Source organism: Octopus sinensis, linkage group LG7 (assembly GCF_006345805.1).
Source record: "Octopus sinensis linkage group LG7, ASM634580v1, whole genome shotgun sequence".
NCBI classification, from domain to species: Eukaryota; Metazoa; Mollusca; class Cephalopoda; order Octopoda; family Octopodidae; genus Octopus; species Octopus sinensis.
In genome coordinates, this window is record NC_043003.1 from 39,110,865 (window position 1) to 39,129,987 (window position 19,123).

Consider the following 19,123-nt stretch of genomic DNA (forward strand, 5'->3'; position numbering starts at 1 on the left):
ACAAATTTTATCCAAATATATTGATTGCTATCAAAAGACATTATTATCCAATGTATAGTTTCTTTTTTGCGTTGGTAAAATTTCATTTAAGAGGTAACTGCGGTAGAGAAGCCTTTGTTGGTTAAGAATTTGTGAGAATTGTTAGAAATCTGAATATTGATTGTAAGCATTATCGTTCTATCTTTACAGCAATGAACACTAATAAAATCACAATAAAAAAGGGGGAAAATAATCACAATTTGATCTAGAAAGAAACACTTCAGGAATATGTCATATATAACACACACACACACACACATACACACACACACACACACATATATATATATATTAATAGTAATGGCAAGACAACAAAAAAATGAAAGAGACCTCGATATTATGTAATTAGAGGAATTTATTTGTAATATAATATGTGACAATTATTCGGTTGCCATGATAAAACTCCGAGTTTCGGATGTCGGGGCAGAAACCTGCACCAGCATCTCTTCAGTCATCCAGGCAATTAAAATCATATATATTGGTCAACTTTAATAAAATTTAATATGTACTAAATGCATGAAGTGTCAAAAGCCCTCCACAGGAGCTAGCTTAAAAGCCGCCCTATTGGGTGGCTTTTAAGCTAATATATATATATATATATATATATATATAAGAGAGAGAGAGAGACAAGGACGTAAATTCGTAGACAGAACTTACAAACCCCGTTTGAGCGTATAAAGCCGTAGTGAAAAAAAACTTGAGCTGCTTTAGGATAGCTTTTTCTAACGCATGAGCGCTCAGTGGCATGGTTGAAATCTCATTGGTTAGTAATAAAGGTTTATCGGCTGTATGTGGCCCATAACGGTTATGCGTACGCATGCACGACAGTATGCACAACGTTTTTCGATAGAAAGGAGAAATCTAAATAGTGTATTTAAATAGACGGAGTGCGAAAAATCTTTATATATAAAAGAGAGGTTGTGTGCTGTCTGTCTCCTACGATTTAGATTCCTAACTACTCCCACATTTTGCGGTGCAGTTTAACCAAAACCGGGTATCTTATAGTCGTGATTCATATCGAGCCCTTCTGGGTATTAGCGCGCGTCTACGATGAGTCTACGATTTTTAAAAAATTACCATAAATTTTTCCCATTTTTAATGCATTTTTTGGCATATATAAGGGAAGTAACTCTCTAAAAATTTATTATTAAATCTCAGAACGTAAAAAAGCTACAGTAACACCCCCCCTCTGTGGTTAGCCATATTGAGATGGCTATTATACTTTACATCTCTAAAAATGCTTATATAGTTATTTCCCTTACAAACCCGAGCAACGCCGGCGATACTGCTAGTTTAAAATAAATGATGTTGTAGGGAGAATATATAAATACCGCAAAGACAAAGATATTTACGCACGACAAAACTGAAATATACAAGTCAGTTTTCAGGAAGATGTGGCAAAATTGAATTTAAACATACTGGGTGAACAAAAATTAAAAATAACTACATTATTTTTTCAGGGAGAAGATACAAAAACCGGGATTTTTACGCACGACTAATTGAAATACACGGAATTCAATTCGTAGACAAAAGTTAGTGTGTGAGTGAGTGAGTTAGAGAGAGAGATGGGGGGGGGAAAGAAACAGACATCTTTATATATAAAATTGAAGTTGTGTGTCTGTCTCCTACGATTTAGATTCCTAACTACTCCCACATTTTGCGGTGCAGTTTAACCAAAACCGAGTATCTTATAGTCGTGATTCATATCGAGCCCATCTGGGTATTAGCGCGCGTCTACGATGAGTCTACGATTTAAAAAAAATTACCATAATTCTTTTCCATTTTAATGCATTTTTTTTGCTATTATATAAGGGAAGTAACTCTCTAAAAATGTCTACGATGAGTCAACGATTTAAAAAAATATTTACCATAATTTTTTCCTCATTTTTAATGCATTTGTTTGCTATTTTTTGGCTATAACTCTCTAAAAATGCTTATATAGTTATTTCCCTTACAAACCCGAGCAACGCCGGGCGATACTGCTAGTAGACTATAAGACAGGAACTATTACAGAGGGTGAGAAAGAATATGTGTAAGCAAGAGAAACAGAATGAGAGAAAAAGAGAGAGAGGTGAGAAATAAACAGAGCGAGAGAGAGAGAGAGAGAGAGAGAGAGAGAAAGGGAAGAATCGGTTGAAGACTGCAGAAGTTTTTAGAGAAAAACCATTGTAAAAGACCATTTTTCCCGGTTACTCGCTTTACGCGGTAGCTCTGGGCAAAATATTATAGTGTATTACCATAAGTAATGTGTGTGTAAAGTTTGGTGAAAATCGTGTTGAAAACTGTAGAAATGCATACGTACTACACACACACATACACGCATCCTTTGTTATATATATATAATAATATAATTATATTATATATATATATGTATCTATGTCTCTCTCTCTCTCTCTCTCTCTCTCTCACACCACACACATACACTCACACACTCATATATATTATTATATATATATATATATATATATATATATATATATATTCTATATATATATATGAAAGAGTGCTGAAAAGTTTCTGGCTTTGGGTAAAAGAAAATACATGAGGATCAATCATTATGATTTTACTCAACAGATTCCCTTTCAGATTCACGCCTAAGAAATAAATAAAATTTATTCAACTCTAAAGTAGAATGTTTTGTCTGTGGACTAGATAATTATTATTATTATTATTATTATTATTATTATATTATTATTATTATTATTATTATTATTATTATTATTCAGTAGTTTTATTTTTATAGCGTGCTTTCACTTCACTACCGAGCACAGCTCTGTGTGCCTTGGGTATGTGCTGTGATTTGTTGTGATGCTCTGATGGTTATTGTATGGAAAGTGTTCTGCGTAGGATGTGTGCAGTGCCTAGTAGTGCAATTTTCTGTATGTTATATGTGTTTGTAAGTCCTGGTGTTTTTGTTATGTATTTGTCTGAATATTTTTTTCATGCCTAATGCACCTACTATGATAGGAATTGTTTCTGTTTTCAGATTCCACATTCTAGTTACCTCTATTTCCAGGTCTTTGTATTTTGAGAGTTTCTCCATTTCTTTTAGAGACACGTTGTCATCTGCCGGTATTGATACATCAATTAGAAAGCATTTTTTTTCTTCATGATCTCTGACAACTATATCTGGTCTGTTGGCCTTAATTTCTCTATCTGTGTGTATCGGCATATCCCAGAGTATGGTTGCTTTCTCGTTTTCTGTGACCTTTTCTGGTGTGTGCCTATACCATCTTTTTTCTGTTGTTATTCCATAATGTTGGCATAGCTTCCAATGTATGTAGGTTCCAACTCTGTCATGTCTGTGAATATATTCCTTCTTAGCCAGGACTGGGCAGCTAGAGATAATATGATTTATTGTTTCTTGTCCATCTCCACATATTCTGCAGTTACTTGTAATATTTCTTTTCATTACATGTTTTTGGTAATTTCTGGTGGGGAGGCTTTGGTCTTGTGCTGCAATTAAAAATCCCTCTGTTTCTGCTTTGAGTCCTGAGCTTCTCAACCATTGCTGGGATTTTTCTTTGTCTATTTCTTTTGCGTTTAGTTTAGTGCAGTATTTACCATGAAGGGGCTTTTCTTGCCATCGTTTTATCATGGTTCGTTGCTGTTCTATTTTTAGTTTGGATTTCATTTGTTTTATAGCTTTTGTTGTTTCTTCATCATCTTCTTCTTTTCTTCGTGTTTATTAGGTGGTATGATTTCTTGTTTGTATTTGTCAGCTTCCTTAAATACTGAGAACAGTTTTTTGTTTTGCTCGTGTTTTGCTGCTATCTGGATCAGTTTTCTTCCTTCTGAAGTAGGTATTTTTGCAGTCCTATGGTGGTTATTTTATAGTAGTTTTCCAGCTGTATAAGGCCTCTACCACCTTCTATACGTTGTATATATAGTCTTTCTATGTCAGATTTTGGGTGATGCATCCTAGATCCTGTCAGTATTTTTCTTGTTTTCCTATCTATTTTGGACAGTTCATTTCGTGTCCAGTTAAGGATATTGTAGCTGTAACTTATAACTGGGACAGCTAAAGTGTTGATACCTATTATCTTGTTTTTAGCATTGAGCTCTGTTTTTAGTATTGATCTAACTCGTCTATAATATTCTTTTTTTATTTTCTCTTTCATTTGTGTGTGTTGTGTCTTATCTAGTTCATGGATTCCTAAGTATTTGTAAGTTTGGCTTTGGTCTAATTCTTTTATTTCATTGGTTTTATCTAGTGTGATGTTGTTACTCTTAACTAGTTTTCCTCTTTTCATGGTTACTTTGGCGCATTTTTCTAATCCAAATTTCATATCTATTTCTTTGGTAAATCCATGAACTGTCTTTAATAGTGTTTCCAGCTGTTTGTCATTTGCAGCGTATAGTTTTAGGTCATCCATATATAAAAGGTGGCTGATCGTTTTGCCGTAACATTTATATCCGCATCCAGTTCTATTTAGCATATCAGATAGAGGTGACAGTGCCAAGCAGAAAAGGAGTGGAGAGAGCGTGTCTCCCTGGAATATTCCTCTTCTAATGGGGATGTCTTTGGTTTTCATGAGTCCCTCTCTTTGTTTGGAGGTGTAGGACTGTTTGCCATTTATTCATAGTGTGCTCTATGAATTTTATGATTGTTGGTGCTACTTTGTTAATGGCTAGTGTTTCGAGGATCCATGTGTGGGGGATGCTATCAAACGCCTTTTTGTAGTCAATCCAGGCCATACTGAGGCCTTTCTTCTTTCTGTGGCTGTCTTCAGTTACGGCTTTATTAATCATTAGTTGATCTTTACAGCCATATGAGCCCTTGCGGCATCCTTTCTGCTCTTCTGGGAACAGTTTGTTTTCGTCCAGGTGCTTGTTCAGCCTTTGCGATATCACTGCAGTAAATGCCTTGAACATAGTAGGGAGGCAGGTTATTGGTCTGTAGTTTTCTGGTTTTGTTGTTTCATTTGATTTGGGAATTAAGATGGTTTTCCCCTTCGTGAGCCATTCAGGCATTGTCTCTGGCTCTGCTAGTATGCTGTTAAAGTTTTCAGCCAGCTTTTGTGTGCATTCCTGTTAGATATTTCAACCAGAAGTTGGGGATCTTGTCATGCCCAGGTGCCTTCCAGTTGCTTAGTTTTTGCAGTGCCTGGGTGACCTCTTCAGTTGTTATGGGGGTCCAAAGTTGTTCAGATGCCGAGTTTGTTATTTTCATACTCCTTTTTTTTGGGGTTCGTTCGCCGACCATATTTCTTTCCAGAATTCTTCCAATTCTTCTGCCGTTGGTGCTGCAGTGACTTCTATTTTATTTTTGCCCAGTTCTTGGTAGAACTTTTTGGGGTTGGAGTTGAACTTTTTGTTTGTTCAAAGAAGCGTTGGCGTTTCTCGTACCGGCGGATCCTTTGTGCTTTGGCAAGGATATCTTGCTTCAGCTTTTCTTTATCTCAGGCAAATCTTTTCTGTGATGTTATATTTGCGGAGCATTTTTGTTCTCTTTTTGTTGCTCAGTAGCGTTGATTGTTTGCTGATTTCATTAAGAATCGACAGGTCTTTTCTAATTTTTTAAATTCTGTTTTGGATGTTATTTATCCACAGGGTTTGTTTGGGTGGTGGTACTCCTGTTTGGGCGGGTTTGGGTGAGTATCCAGCTTCTTTTGTGGCTGCAGTGGCTGCTGCGTATATTAGGTTATTTAGCTCAGTGATATCACTTTTTTTTGCTTCAGTGGCTATCAGTTCAGTGACGGCTAGGTTTATGCTGTTTATAATAGGTGTTGTTATTTTGTTTATTTTTATTCTTGGGAGGTATGGTCGGTGGTCCATTTTGAGCTCTGTGGTTTTCAGTTCTTTGATTATTTTATTTTTTATATTATCATAATCATTAGGCTCCCTTTCGTTGTTTACATCGTGTTTGTTGGGAATGTTGCGTTTGTCTTCGTGTTTTACAGTTTCAGTGTTTATATTATTGGGCATTGTTGTGTGGCTTCTATCTACATTTTCCTGGTGTATGTTTTCTTTTAGGTGTTCTATTTCTATTTCTGATATTTTTTGTGTTGAGAATGTATCTTCGTACGTTAGCTAATTTATTAGGGTTCATTGCTGTATCCAAGTCTATATCTCTATTATTTTCCTTCCATATTTTATATGTATGTGTTGTTGTATTTTCATTTTTTGGGTAGAGTACTGCTGTGAAGTATGCGTGTAAGATAGAAATGTATTCCTCACGTGTCCATTTACGTCTTTTGGGTTTTATATGCGGGACATGAGGTACAACGTCCGGCCCATTATTTTGACGGTCGTCATTTTCGTAGGGTACCGGTCCGTTTATTTCTGTTGTCACATTATTTCGCACGTGTAGTTTTTCGTACATTTTTTGTTGTAAGTTTAATGTACGTACCACTCGATTGTTATTCTTGGGTTGAATAGTATCGTGGCATTTAATTTCTCCGTAGTTCCTTTGTACATGGTGTTTGGGGTCGGAGATGATCGTGATGTTCCACGCATGTTTACATGTGTTGCGTTAGAGGCGGAGATGATATCGAGTCAAAATACATCATTTCGTTTCGAAAATAGTAATAAATTTCAATTAGTATTACTTACTCGGATACAGTCCAATTCTTTGTTAGTAAAACTTTGGCTCCATAGGATGTCCTTGTTTTCGATGTTTGTGGATAGATTTCGGAGCTCTGAATTTTCCTTCTTACATCTTCTTCTTCTTATTATTATTCAGTAGTTTTATTTTTATACCGTGCTTTCACTTCACTACCGAACGCAGCTCAGTGTGCCTTAGGTATGTGCTGTGATTTGTTGTGATGCTCTGATGGTTATTGTATGGAAAGTGTTCTGCGTAGGATGTGTGCAGTGCCAAGTAGTGCAATTTTCTGTATGTTATATGTGTTTGTAAGTCCTGGTGTTTTTGTTATGTATTTTTCTGAATATTTTTTTATCATGCCTAATGCACCTACTATGATAGGAATTGTTTCTGTTTTTAGATTCCACATTCTGGAATTATTATTATTACTATTATTATTATTATTTTTTTTTTTTCTTTTCTTCTTTCAAATTTGCTTCCATTTCTTGCCGAGTGTCTTCCCGACTCCTAGGGCAAAGAAACTCATAGTATACATTGGTAGGCCATTAAACCAAACTCAGTAGTTCGTTCATTTTTTTTTTTTTTCATTTTTTTTTTTTAAGTTAAATTAAAATACATGAGCAGCAACAGTTCTCACATCGACAATGCTCTTCTCAATACGTGTGATGTACCAGTTAAGACAATCTTTTGCACTTCTTGCAGGGATGGTAAGCCAGGGATCATTCTCATATAATTTTCGGTTCCCTTCTTGATCATTCCTAGTGCTCCTATGATCACTGGTATTGTAACCGCCTTGAGATGCCACATTTTCTCAATTTCAATGAGTAGGTCTTTATACTTTCTGAGCTTGTCAAACTCTTTCGCTGAGATATTATGATCACAGGGGATGCTCATGTCGATCAATAAGCAAACTTTATTGTTTTGGTCTTTCACAACAATATCTGGTTTATTGGCCTTGATGGTTCGGTCTGTATGTACTGGAAAGTCCCACAGAATGGTTACATTTTCTCCTTCAGTTACAGCCTCAGGGTGGTGATTATACCACTTGTCGGCAGTTTTGATATTGTAATGCCGACTTATTAGCCAGTGGAGATATTGGCCAACTCTGTCATGTCTTAATTTATACTCCACTGGTGCTAAGACTTTACATCCAGAGATTAGGTGGTCCACTGTTTCAATCATGTCGTTGCAGAATCGGCATTTTGGGTCTGCTCCATTTTTCATCACATTGGCCTGGTAGTTCCGGGTTAATAGGCTTTGATCTTGAGCAGCCAGGATGAAACCTTCGCTCTCTGCTTTTAGCCCTGAGCTCCGTAGTCACTGATGGGTTTGCTTCTGGTCAACATGAGCTTGTTTGCTGCGGGTCACATATTTGCCGTGCAGAGGTTTCTCCTCCCACCTATCAGCCAATTGCTCGTGCGCTTTTTTCATTGCCATCATTTTCACCTTCTTTGCAACAATAGATGCTGTACTTCCCTCGGGTTGTTCAGTTTGGGTATCCTGCACGAGATCAATAGCAAATTTTTTGCTTTCTTTTATGATAGAACTAGCAGTATCACCCGGCGTTGCTCAGGTTTGTAAGGGAAATAACTATAAAGCATTTTTAGAGAGTTATAGCCAAAAAATAGCAAAAAAATGGGAAAAAATTATGGTAAATTTTTTTGAGAGTTAAAAAGGTGGAGTCGCGTCCCCTAGACAGTTTGTGGTTTGTGTTTCTGATTCTCGACCCCATGTCGAATTTATCGATTTTTTTCAGAACTGGGGGAACTTTTCAAAATTTTCGCTGCGTTAGTTTTGAATTATGACATTGGGCTATGTGTGTGTCAAGTTTCATCAGAATCGGTTGAAAGCCGTGGTCAGGGTGAGGGTACAAGCAAACAGACACACAGAAACACGCATAGACAAACTGCCGTTTATATAGAGAGAGATGAAGCTTCTTTCGTCTCTCGTGATTGTTATTATTATTATTATTATTATTATTATTTTATTATTATTATTATTATGTCTATAATTTAATATTTGTGATTGTAGGACATCTTGATGGATTTCACTATTGTCAGAATCAGAGAAATGACTCTTGGAGCTAACATGAAACTTGAGGAAATTAATCGTCTGAAATGGAAATCAACAAACGTTGACAACACTGGAGGTGAGAGATATATTTTTTTCTTATAGTTTCCTCTTTGATGTTTTATTGTTTCTGCTGATTCAGAAAGTGCTTACTCTAGGGACCCAACGGAGGATATTGTATAGACATAGAAGGGAAGGTGAATGTTAAAAGAGTAAAGAAAATTAACGGTAAAGCGTAAGGAAAAGTAACTATTAAAGTGGAACAATGGTAAAGAAATTATGGTAATAAAGGAAGGGTCATGGTTATCTAGACAACGAAAAAACAGAGCAGGGCATTGGGTAGATGGCTATAATGAAAGATCATAAAAGAGTTACGTTTTGTCGTTTTAAGCTTGATAAAAATAACAATCCTCTAGGATAGTGACATGTAAAATTTCCAGAAATATGTAATATTTCTAGAATAACATAAGATTTTGAGAAGTATGTAAGACATCCAGTAAAAAGTAAGATTATCAGAATCATATTTAAGATTTTAAGAGATATGTTAGATTTCCTGAAAGATGTAAACTTTCTAGAATAATATGTAAGATTTCCAGAAAAAACATAGTATTTCGAGAAATATGTAAATTTTTAGAAATATATGTAAGATTTCCAGAATAATATTTAAGATTTCCAGAAATTCTTGTAAGACTTCCAGAAAAACGTAATATCTTTAGAATAATTATTTAACATTTCAAGAAATATATGATTTCCAGAAAGATGTAAGGTTTCTAGCATAACATGCAAGATTTCCAGAAAAACATAAGAGTTCGAAAAATATGTAAGATTTTCAGAAAAACATGTAAGATTTCTGGAAAAAATATGCAAGATTTCGAGAAATATGTAAGTTATCTTGGAAAACGTGTAAGATTTCCAGAAAAGCGTAAGATTTCCAGAGGTATGTTAGATATCTAGAAACGTTAGATTTTCTGAAAAACCTGTAAGGTTTCCAGAAAACCATGCAAGATTTTGAAAATAACGTAAGATTTCTAGAATTTCAAGAAGAACACGTAAGATTTCCAGAAACATTTTAGATTTTCAGAATAACATAGCATTTATACGAACACTAATGCTTTTTTCCATACTGGGATCATTTAAATATAAGTCCCCGTGTTTGGATTGTTTTTATATTTTTCTTTTTAATTTTATTGTTTGACGTTTCGAATCTTCAATGTTTCTCATTTTTACTTTCAGATGAATATGATGACCGCGTACCCATTAGCGGTACTCTGGTCGTGATGAAACCGATGGAGATTCGAACTCTAATGGTTAAAGTGACGAAGCAGTGATTCTATTTCAAGATTGCACAGAATAATTTCTTACGGTGAAGGGAATATAATTTTTACACAATGTGTGAACCAATAAGACGAAGTGAAGTTGGAGAGACGGAGTAGAGAGAGGAAGAAGGGTAGAAGAAAAAGAAAAAGAAGAAAGAGGAGGGAAGTGGTGAGTGATGGGGAGAAAGAATGAGAAAAAGGGAGAAAGAGAGAGAGAGAGTGAAAGAGAGGTTGAGTGAAAAACAAAAGAGCAAAAAAGGGAGTTAAGAAAAAGTGCAGACTCTTCCCCCACCTCGACGACAATAGCAACAATAGTAACTTGAATAAGATACAGCAGATAGAAGAGCAACAACATTCGCATAACAACAGCATAAACAAAAGCAGTAGCAACAGTAGCAGCCGTAGCACTTGTAGGAACAGCAGGAGTACCATTACCACGACGACGACGACGACCACCACCACCACCAACAACAACAACAACAACATTACTGCTTAAATAATCGCAACTAACACTTGCCCTTAGCGACACAATAATATTAACCAAATTATCTTATACAACGAATGATCCCTTTACATTAATAAATCGTCCCTTACATAGGTATTATACAATAATCAGCCCCTGACAGTAACGCATTTGGAATGTCTGCCTCTCCTAACAATATTTTTTTATATTTACTCGATAGAATTCTGTGTATGCGTATGTGTATAGTGCAAGCATGTTTGCATGTATGTATATATATGTATATATATGTATGTATGTTTATAAACTCTCTCACACACACACACATACACACTCATATATACATGTGGTTGTGTGCATGGATATGTATGGACATGTGTAGCAATATATATGTATATATATATATATATATATATATATATATAATATATATATATATACATATACATATGTATATGTATGTATGTATGTATGTATGTATGTATGTATGTGCACATATACACATACAGATAAGCAATGGTAACTTGTTTATGTACTTTATTTTTCTCCGTTTCCTTCTTCCGTGAGTGTATGCATATGTATATGTACGTATGTATGTATATATATATGCACATATACAGATACAGATAACCAATGCCATCTTGTTTATATATTTTATTTTAATCCGTTTCCTTCTCCCGTGAGTGTATGTATATGTATATATATGTATGTATGAATATATATATATATATATATATATATATATAATATATATATAACATATTATTATATATAAAACAAGCTCAACACACGTACCATTTTACATATACACGTATAAATACATTATCGCTATGTTTGTAGTAATGGCAAATGACAGATCTTCGGAAATGCCAATATTACTCAATACTATATTTAACAAAATCATGATCTGAAGATTCCTAGAATTTTAGAATGGATTAATTGTATTACTTCAAACTACAAACAAACCTTAAACAATAGGCATTTTTAATATCACTTTTAATATCACTTTCTCTTTTATACTGATGCAGATCAATAATAATAATAATAATAATAATAATAATAATAATAATAAAAGACTATTTAAAGGATGTATTCTTTTACTTGTTTCAAGTCATTTGACTGTGGCCATGCTGGAGCACCGCCTTTAGTCGAGCGAATCGACCCCAGGACTTATTCTTTGTAAGCCTAGTACTTATACTATCGGTCTCTTTTTGCCGAACCGCTAAGTTACGGGGACGTAAACACACCAGCATCGGTTGTTAAGCGATGTTGGTGGTGGTGGGGGGACAAACACACATACATATATACATACATAAAGAAGCCTGTCGTATACGGCGGCAAGCAGGCATAATTGTTAACACGCCGTACAAAAATGCCTGGTAACATTTCATCCGTTCTGCAGTTCAAATTCCTCAGACGTCGATTTTACCTCTTATCCTTTCGAGGCCGATAAAATAAGTACCAGTTGAACTCTGGAGGCGATATAATTGGCTGACCCTCTCCCATAAAATTTCACACCTATAGTACCTATAGTAGAAATAATTGACTTCGTAGAACAATGGCTAAACGTATTATATTTTTACACTGATCAAATAATGAAAGAAGAATGATATCATTTTATGAATTTAGTACTTTAATGAACAGTTATCTTTTTCCTCAAATTGCATATTAAGAAATAGAAGTTGTGATTCTAGAGAAAATGCTTCCTTCCACCCTTTTTCCTTCTATGCAATCTCTTATTAAAACATATTTATTCGACTTACTACAAGCTATAATGTGTGAATTGATGAAACGATTTATTTCCTTATTTTATGTAGGTGTTCCTGAATTTTGTGTATCGTCAGGTTCATTGTTGTTCCTTGAACAGTACTGTAATTACTGTAGAGGGACAAACAAATTAGATGATTACATATTCACAATTTTTCTTTTGTTAACTAAAAGTATTGTCGGCTTATCTGTAGTCTTATTTTCGGCAAGTAGTAGGCTTATCTGTAGTCTTATTTTAGAAATCTTTAGTATGAGCAAAAAATAATACTTTTTAAAAAATATATAAACATTTACGAAAGAATGAATGCATCAAATTGTCAATTAGCAGACACAAGTTCGGCTCCTCTCCTAATGCTTACTATCGATTCTTTTATGAGGTTTCTGTGTTTGCATCCATACTTAATTTTGAAAGAAAAACTAATGCATATTCAATCCTATGTTAGTTCTCAATAGGTTTCGTGTAAACACTAACAATACTTTAAAGATTACACTTGAACTATTTCTTGTTAACAAATCACGATTCAGGAATTTAAGGATCATGATTTTGAGAGTAAAGCTGTAAAACAAGATCTCTGGATTATTACAGCAGAAGAAGTCTCAAGCGACACAAAATTGCTGAAGGTTTTTTTTTGTTGATAAAAAGTGACTGAGTGATGTTATTGAAAATTGACTGCCTATGTAGCAAATTAATCGGTTGAAAATGGTAGATAATGATTGATTGAAAGCAAATCATTTATATAAATTCCCTGAGGAAATCTGATTTATCTCATTTGAAGATATTTGTATACACTGATATTGTCATTGTCATGAAGATATTTGGTTGTTACACAAACTAGTTGAAAATATTTGCATGATATAAAAAAAATAGTTGAAAATATTTCTTATACAAATGAACTGAAAATATCTGTTCACTTAGCAAACATATGACACGTGTTTGCGAAACGACTGCCTTAAAATATTCACTATTATGTTGTCAATAATTATATTAATTATATTATAGAAATATATTTTATATATAAACAGATAATAATGTTCATAAACGTACACACACATACACATGTATAGATACGAATACTTACATACACATGCATACATGCATGCATACATATATAATTATGTACATATTTGTATATATGTATATATAAATGTATGTATAATGCTATCACTTATACACATATATATACACACACGCAGGTGATTGCATGTATTCTACTTATATATATATATATAATATATATATATATATATATATATATATATATATATATATATATACTATATATATTTTAAAATCTATTCGTTTTCCTTTTTAAACACTAATATTATAACACTTGTTAATTTCTACACGATAAAGAATTATTATAATATAAACTTACAATAACAATAAAATATAAACAACAACAACAACTAAGTGGTTTTTCAGTTTTCTTTATTTTGATTTTCTGTTAGAAATCTGACGAATGTCTTCATTATTGCATCAAGTTACATGTTTCACTCTTACAGATCAGAGCAAATGCTATGCAACTCATATCTCGATATTGATTCTATACATCAAGAGTAAGTATCGGTCAATAGACGAGTTCTTTTATATACGGCGATATAATTCAGTGCATTATCCCCGTGGTTAAGAAACCTAAGTATGTATTATCCCCAAGGTTAACACATTAAGCAGCCCAATCCCCATCGTTGTCAGTAGATATTACATAATGTCCTAATTCACGGTATAGTTTTCATGGCAAGACATTCAGCAATCCATCAATTTAATCAACATAATAATAAACGGATACTTCATGGACGTATAAGCGGATACGTATGTTAAACTGCCCTGTATTGTTTGAGTGGAGACTGATGTTGGTCTTTTGAAAACGTTAAGTATTTCTTCTTTAAATGGTGATTTAACACACTCCTTTTATTTTATTCCTTCATGAAACTACAAACCATAACAGCATACTCTTATGTTACTCACTTAAGGAGTAACCTGGTTCAAAAGCAGCTGTCCTGTAACACTGATTGCCTTCTACTTGTGAGGTGAGTATCGTTAGAACTAGGACTGACTCGATTATATACCAAAATCTTCTATGCCACGAACTATGGTCTCTGACCCACAAAATCGAGTGGTAGAGCAGATTCAGATTTTCATAATTTCGAACGTCTGTTCCTATCCTGCGATGTTACTGGAAGAAACCTATTCCGTTTAAATAAAAAGATGTTTTAATGTTTTTCTTCAATCTCTTCAGATAAAGAAAAAGAATCACAAAATAAAATGGAAATTTCAATGAGGAGGAGTCAAATATTAAATACCTTATGAAGTGAGTTCAGGTTAAAAGAAACTGTCAAGTTCTATGTTTGTGTAGAAGATTTAGTTCAGATTAAACCTTTTCACTTATTGGTGCCAACGTTATGTAGAATGTGATGAATGTCCTAGCTAATTGGACTGTATGGGTATGTTCACTTAGTGTCATATATATATATCAACTAGCAGTATCGCCCGGCGTTGCTCGGTTGTAAGGGAAATAACTATATAAGCATTTTTAGAGAGTTATAGCCAAAAAATAGCAAAAAAATGCATTAAAAATTGAAAAAAAATTAAGGTAAATTTTTTTTTAAATCGTTGACACATCGTAGATATTTTTAGAGAGTTACTTCCCTTATATAAAAGCGAAAAAATGCATTAAAATGGAAAAATATGATGGTAAATTTTTTTAAAATCGTAGACTCATCGTAGACGCGCGCCAATACCCAGAAGGGCTCGATATAAATCACGACTATAAGATACCCGCTTTTGGTTAAACTGCACCGCAAAATGTGGGAGTAGTTACGAATCTAAATCGTAGGAGACAGACACACAACTTCACTCTTATATAAAGATGCTTTTTTTTTTCAGTCATAGAGTTAGATTTATGAAGGTCTTCAGTAGAAAATCCTTCGAATTCTGACTCGCTGCTTGATATAATGAAATTCGTATCCATTTTATGTCAGAATTACAAATTTTGAAAACACAATAGGAACAAATTTCGGAAAAAAATCTCCCATAATTCACGGAATTAAAATTACACTTCGATTTTTGTACAAAACTGTATTTGAAGTGTTTACGAAGTATAATACGTGTTTTCACGAATGTACTAAAGAGATTTACTCTGATATTCTCATTTAAATATGAATAGGTAAATTCGGGCGGTTTGGTAACGAAAGGGTTAAACGGATGCATACATTTATTAATAACTATATATAAGTGCCGTCTGTTTATACATAAACACTGTTTCATACTTTCAGTTTAGTCTTCCTCAAATCACTCTGTCGCTATTTACTCTCTTCCAAGAACATTTTCACTCACTCTTATCTCTTAGCTTGCCATACATTTTACTCATATATCTATCAGCGTGATAGACAGAAACAAATATTACATCGCCATCGCCATCGCCATCGCCATCGCCATCGCATTCTATTGTCTACCTGTCAACACACACACAGTCAATTAGTTTCACTTTATTCGTTGCACACTGTGTGTGTGCGTTTGCGTGTGCTGTAAACCAGACTAAGAAAAGCATTTGACATACACACCAGAATGTGAGTTTTCTGTAAATTTTGCTTAATTGGAGTTAAAATTTTAAAAACTGGACCTGGCATGACCCGATGCATTCTACTCTTAAAAATGCTAGGTAAATTGTAATTGAAGAGATCCTATATTGTAGATTTCTATAACTGACAAAGGGAGGCAGATAAAATCTGCCTTTTATAATAAGAGATGTATGTATATATATATATATATATATATATATATATATATATATATATATATATATATATAGCGGTTATACGCAATATAAAACCAAAACGAAAAACTTCAATTGTCAACAATAGTGACTGACAATGCAGGATGGCACCTACATTGCTAGAAATAATATATATATATATATATATGAAAGTTTCAGCTCAAAGCTGCGGCCATGCTGATGCACCGCCGTTATATATATATATATAAATATAATACAAAATGGGACAAGAAAGCAAAACATCCGGACAGCTAGGTGATACAAAAAGGGATAACAAAACATCCAGATAGACGATACAAAGGAAACAAGAACAGGTCATTCGAAGCCCTCTGTCCTCAGTCAAGCACCAGATTATCATCGCAATTTCGGCTGATGTGTATAAACATACATTTTGTGGAACTGTGACATGACTAAAGGTGTATATGCAATTATGTATGTATGTATGTATGCACGTGTGTGTGTGTTCCGGGTAAAAACCTCGTAATGCGCGTTTAAGACCTCCTATTCTGTTGTGTGATCATTTAAAGCTGATGTGGAGTGCGTTATCACCATGATGACTAACAAGTTTTGATGAAAAGCGCGAGTATTTTAAATGCAAGTCTGTCAACACAACACAGCTTCCAAAAAACAAAAAAGGATTTTCATTATATCACAATATATATAGTTATTTTTATCACAATATAAGTAGTTATTTTCATAACTTTCGTTATATCACAATATATATAGTTATTTTTGTGGTTGTTTGTGTTTGTGTATATGCTGGTGTGTTTCGGTATGTTTTTCAACATAAAGACAACGCAACGTAACGCAGCTTCAGTTAAAAAGAAAAGAAGACTATTTAACACTATCTGTGTTGGTTGTTTGTGTGTGCGTGTGCGTCTGTGTATTTCTAAGGATTATTGTGGAAATGTACTGTATGGGCATTCTGGCATTTGGATTTGTGGTAGAATTTAAATGTGTGATAAAAGCGGTGGTTGCATGTGCTTAGTGCCTCGTTATGTTTATTTATGTTGCACTCCCTATTTTTAGGTCACTTTAAATAAAAACCTTTGACTCTGCAACACTGTATATAAATTCTCTACTGCGAATGACCAAGTTTAAAAATCTGCAGGATCTCACTCATAAGGGAATCTTACATTGTTTATAAACTCTATAATTAGAAGAACCCATTTTAAACTCTGTTGGACTTTTGGAATTTACTCATAGGATATTGGAATATTGCATATATACCATTATGCCTAAACAATGGATTTACAACTTCAATATCCATACATACCTTGCATCTATTTTCTTTCCTCCACCTCACTCTCTACTTTGTATCACATCTAAACTAATTATGACTTAACCATCCTCTCACACCGTCTTCGATGAAGGGATATAATTAATAAATATCCTAGAAACAGCTGTAAGATCTTCTACCTATAAATGCTCTAATATTTAGACAGCCTTGGTTCTTTTATCTTATTACGCAAAAAATTCTTATACACACCCACACACACACACATATATATATATATATATGTATTATGTATATACGCACACGACGTGCTCAACACAGTTTCTGTCTGTTAAGTTCACTCTCAAGGTATTGGTCAGTCCGGGTATATCGTAGAGTATAGATATGAATCCGAAACTGTATTATTACATTTTAATTCGTCATTTTAATATGTCATTATATGTTTTATTACCCCCAAATTTTTAATGTAACAAATTTATACCAAATTTTTACGAGTTTAAGCGTAAATTCAAGGTGTTATATATGCAACATTGATTCTCTTATATATCTATATATTTTTATATGATGTTTATATATTTATATATTACTATATTTTTAAACGTCGGGCTTTATATCTGTTCTGTGGATATAAACGAATATATGAATATATATATGTGTGTTTGATCTTTCTGTGGATTTTATGGTGTTCTTGTAGCTGTTGCTCACATTGCCTCCCCTCGGATTAAAAAGTGTATACATTTATATATATACATTCATATATCTCTATCTATCTATCTATCTATCTATCTATCTATCTATCTATCTATCTATCTATCTATCTATCTATCTATCTATCTCTCTCTCTATATATATATATATACATAAAATAAGATGAGCCATCAAAGCCAAGGCTGTGTGGAATTTTCAGGTCATTTATATGTATATATGTATATATATATACATATATATATATATGCATATATGTATATATATATGTAAATATGTGTATATACGTATAATATATATATATATTTATATTGTGTATATAGACATATATATATATATACATACGTGTATATATGTGTATGTATATATGTGGGTGTGGGGGGTGCGCGCACATGTGTATCGACTCACGTATTCTTTAAATAGACACTTATACAAACATACAAATGGTGAATGACCGAGAAGGTAAGTAACAAGTCTGTCAGCTGATTGCTTTTGAGCTCTAATTCACAGCAAGATTGCGTGTCCTTGATAAAAATACCTTGTGCAGTGTGCGTAACTGATAGAAAGGTGCGTCAAACATTTTAGGAAAATTGCAAATATCATGGGTTTTGGCTCGGCCGACCTGTATATATATATATATATATATAAATATAGAGGTAAATAAAACCGTTTGTCCTGGCACGAATCACAGTATTATAAATGGCATCATTGAAATCGGTTTCGCAGACATACACAGAGAGACACATTCATATTTATACATGCATATATGTGAATGTGTATATATATATATATATATATATATTCACATAGAGAGAGAAAGAGGAGAGAGAGAGAGAGAGTAAAATTTATTTGCCAATGTAAAGTGGCAGCACTGATTAGGACTATGTTACTACCTTTTTTTTAACCCCAGGAAAACATCTCTTCTAGCGTCCTTATACCTTGAACAAGGGGGCTAACGTCCCCACTCAGCCTTAAACCGTACCTGCTGGCAATGGTTTCTGGGTTATTTCTCTTCCTCAGCACAGAATAACTGCCTGGCTGAGATAGCGCTGCCAAACTCCCGTTCGAAAATATATAGTTTTCAAAGTGATACACAATCACTGATCTACTAAATAGAAACTTTATTATTTGTAAATCTCCCAACGAGAGGCATACAGGAACAGTATTTTAAAGTAAATATTATAACTATAATAACAATAATAATAATAA

At 33.7% G+C, this 19,123-nt stretch overlaps 1 protein-coding gene and 1 long non-coding RNA gene across 2 annotated transcripts in view; one reads left to right on the forward strand and one right to left on the reverse strand.

The window, feature by feature from the left end:
* Positions 1-10,321, forward strand: part of LOC115214113 (lysosomal alpha-mannosidase) — a 153,818-nt gene extending 143,497 nt beyond the window's left edge. Inside the window, exons 25-26 of the mRNA XM_029783172.2 lie at positions 8,618-8,735; positions 9,890-10,321. Coding sequence (XP_029639032.1) covers positions 8,618-8,735; positions 9,890-9,984 — 213 coding nt within the window. The 3' untranslated portion in view covers positions 9,985-10,321. The remainder of the gene's footprint in view (positions 1-8,617; positions 8,736-9,889) is intronic.
* LOC118764219 lies at positions 1,317-19,056 on the reverse strand. Its single transcript, XR_005000011.1, has 3 exons — positions 18,973-19,056; positions 14,100-14,102; positions 1,317-1,327 (listed from the first exon to the last, which is right to left on the reverse strand). It is a non-coding gene; the product is annotated as an uncharacterized LOC118764219 (long non-coding RNA).
* Between the last annotated feature and the right edge of the window lie 67 nt (positions 19,057-19,123).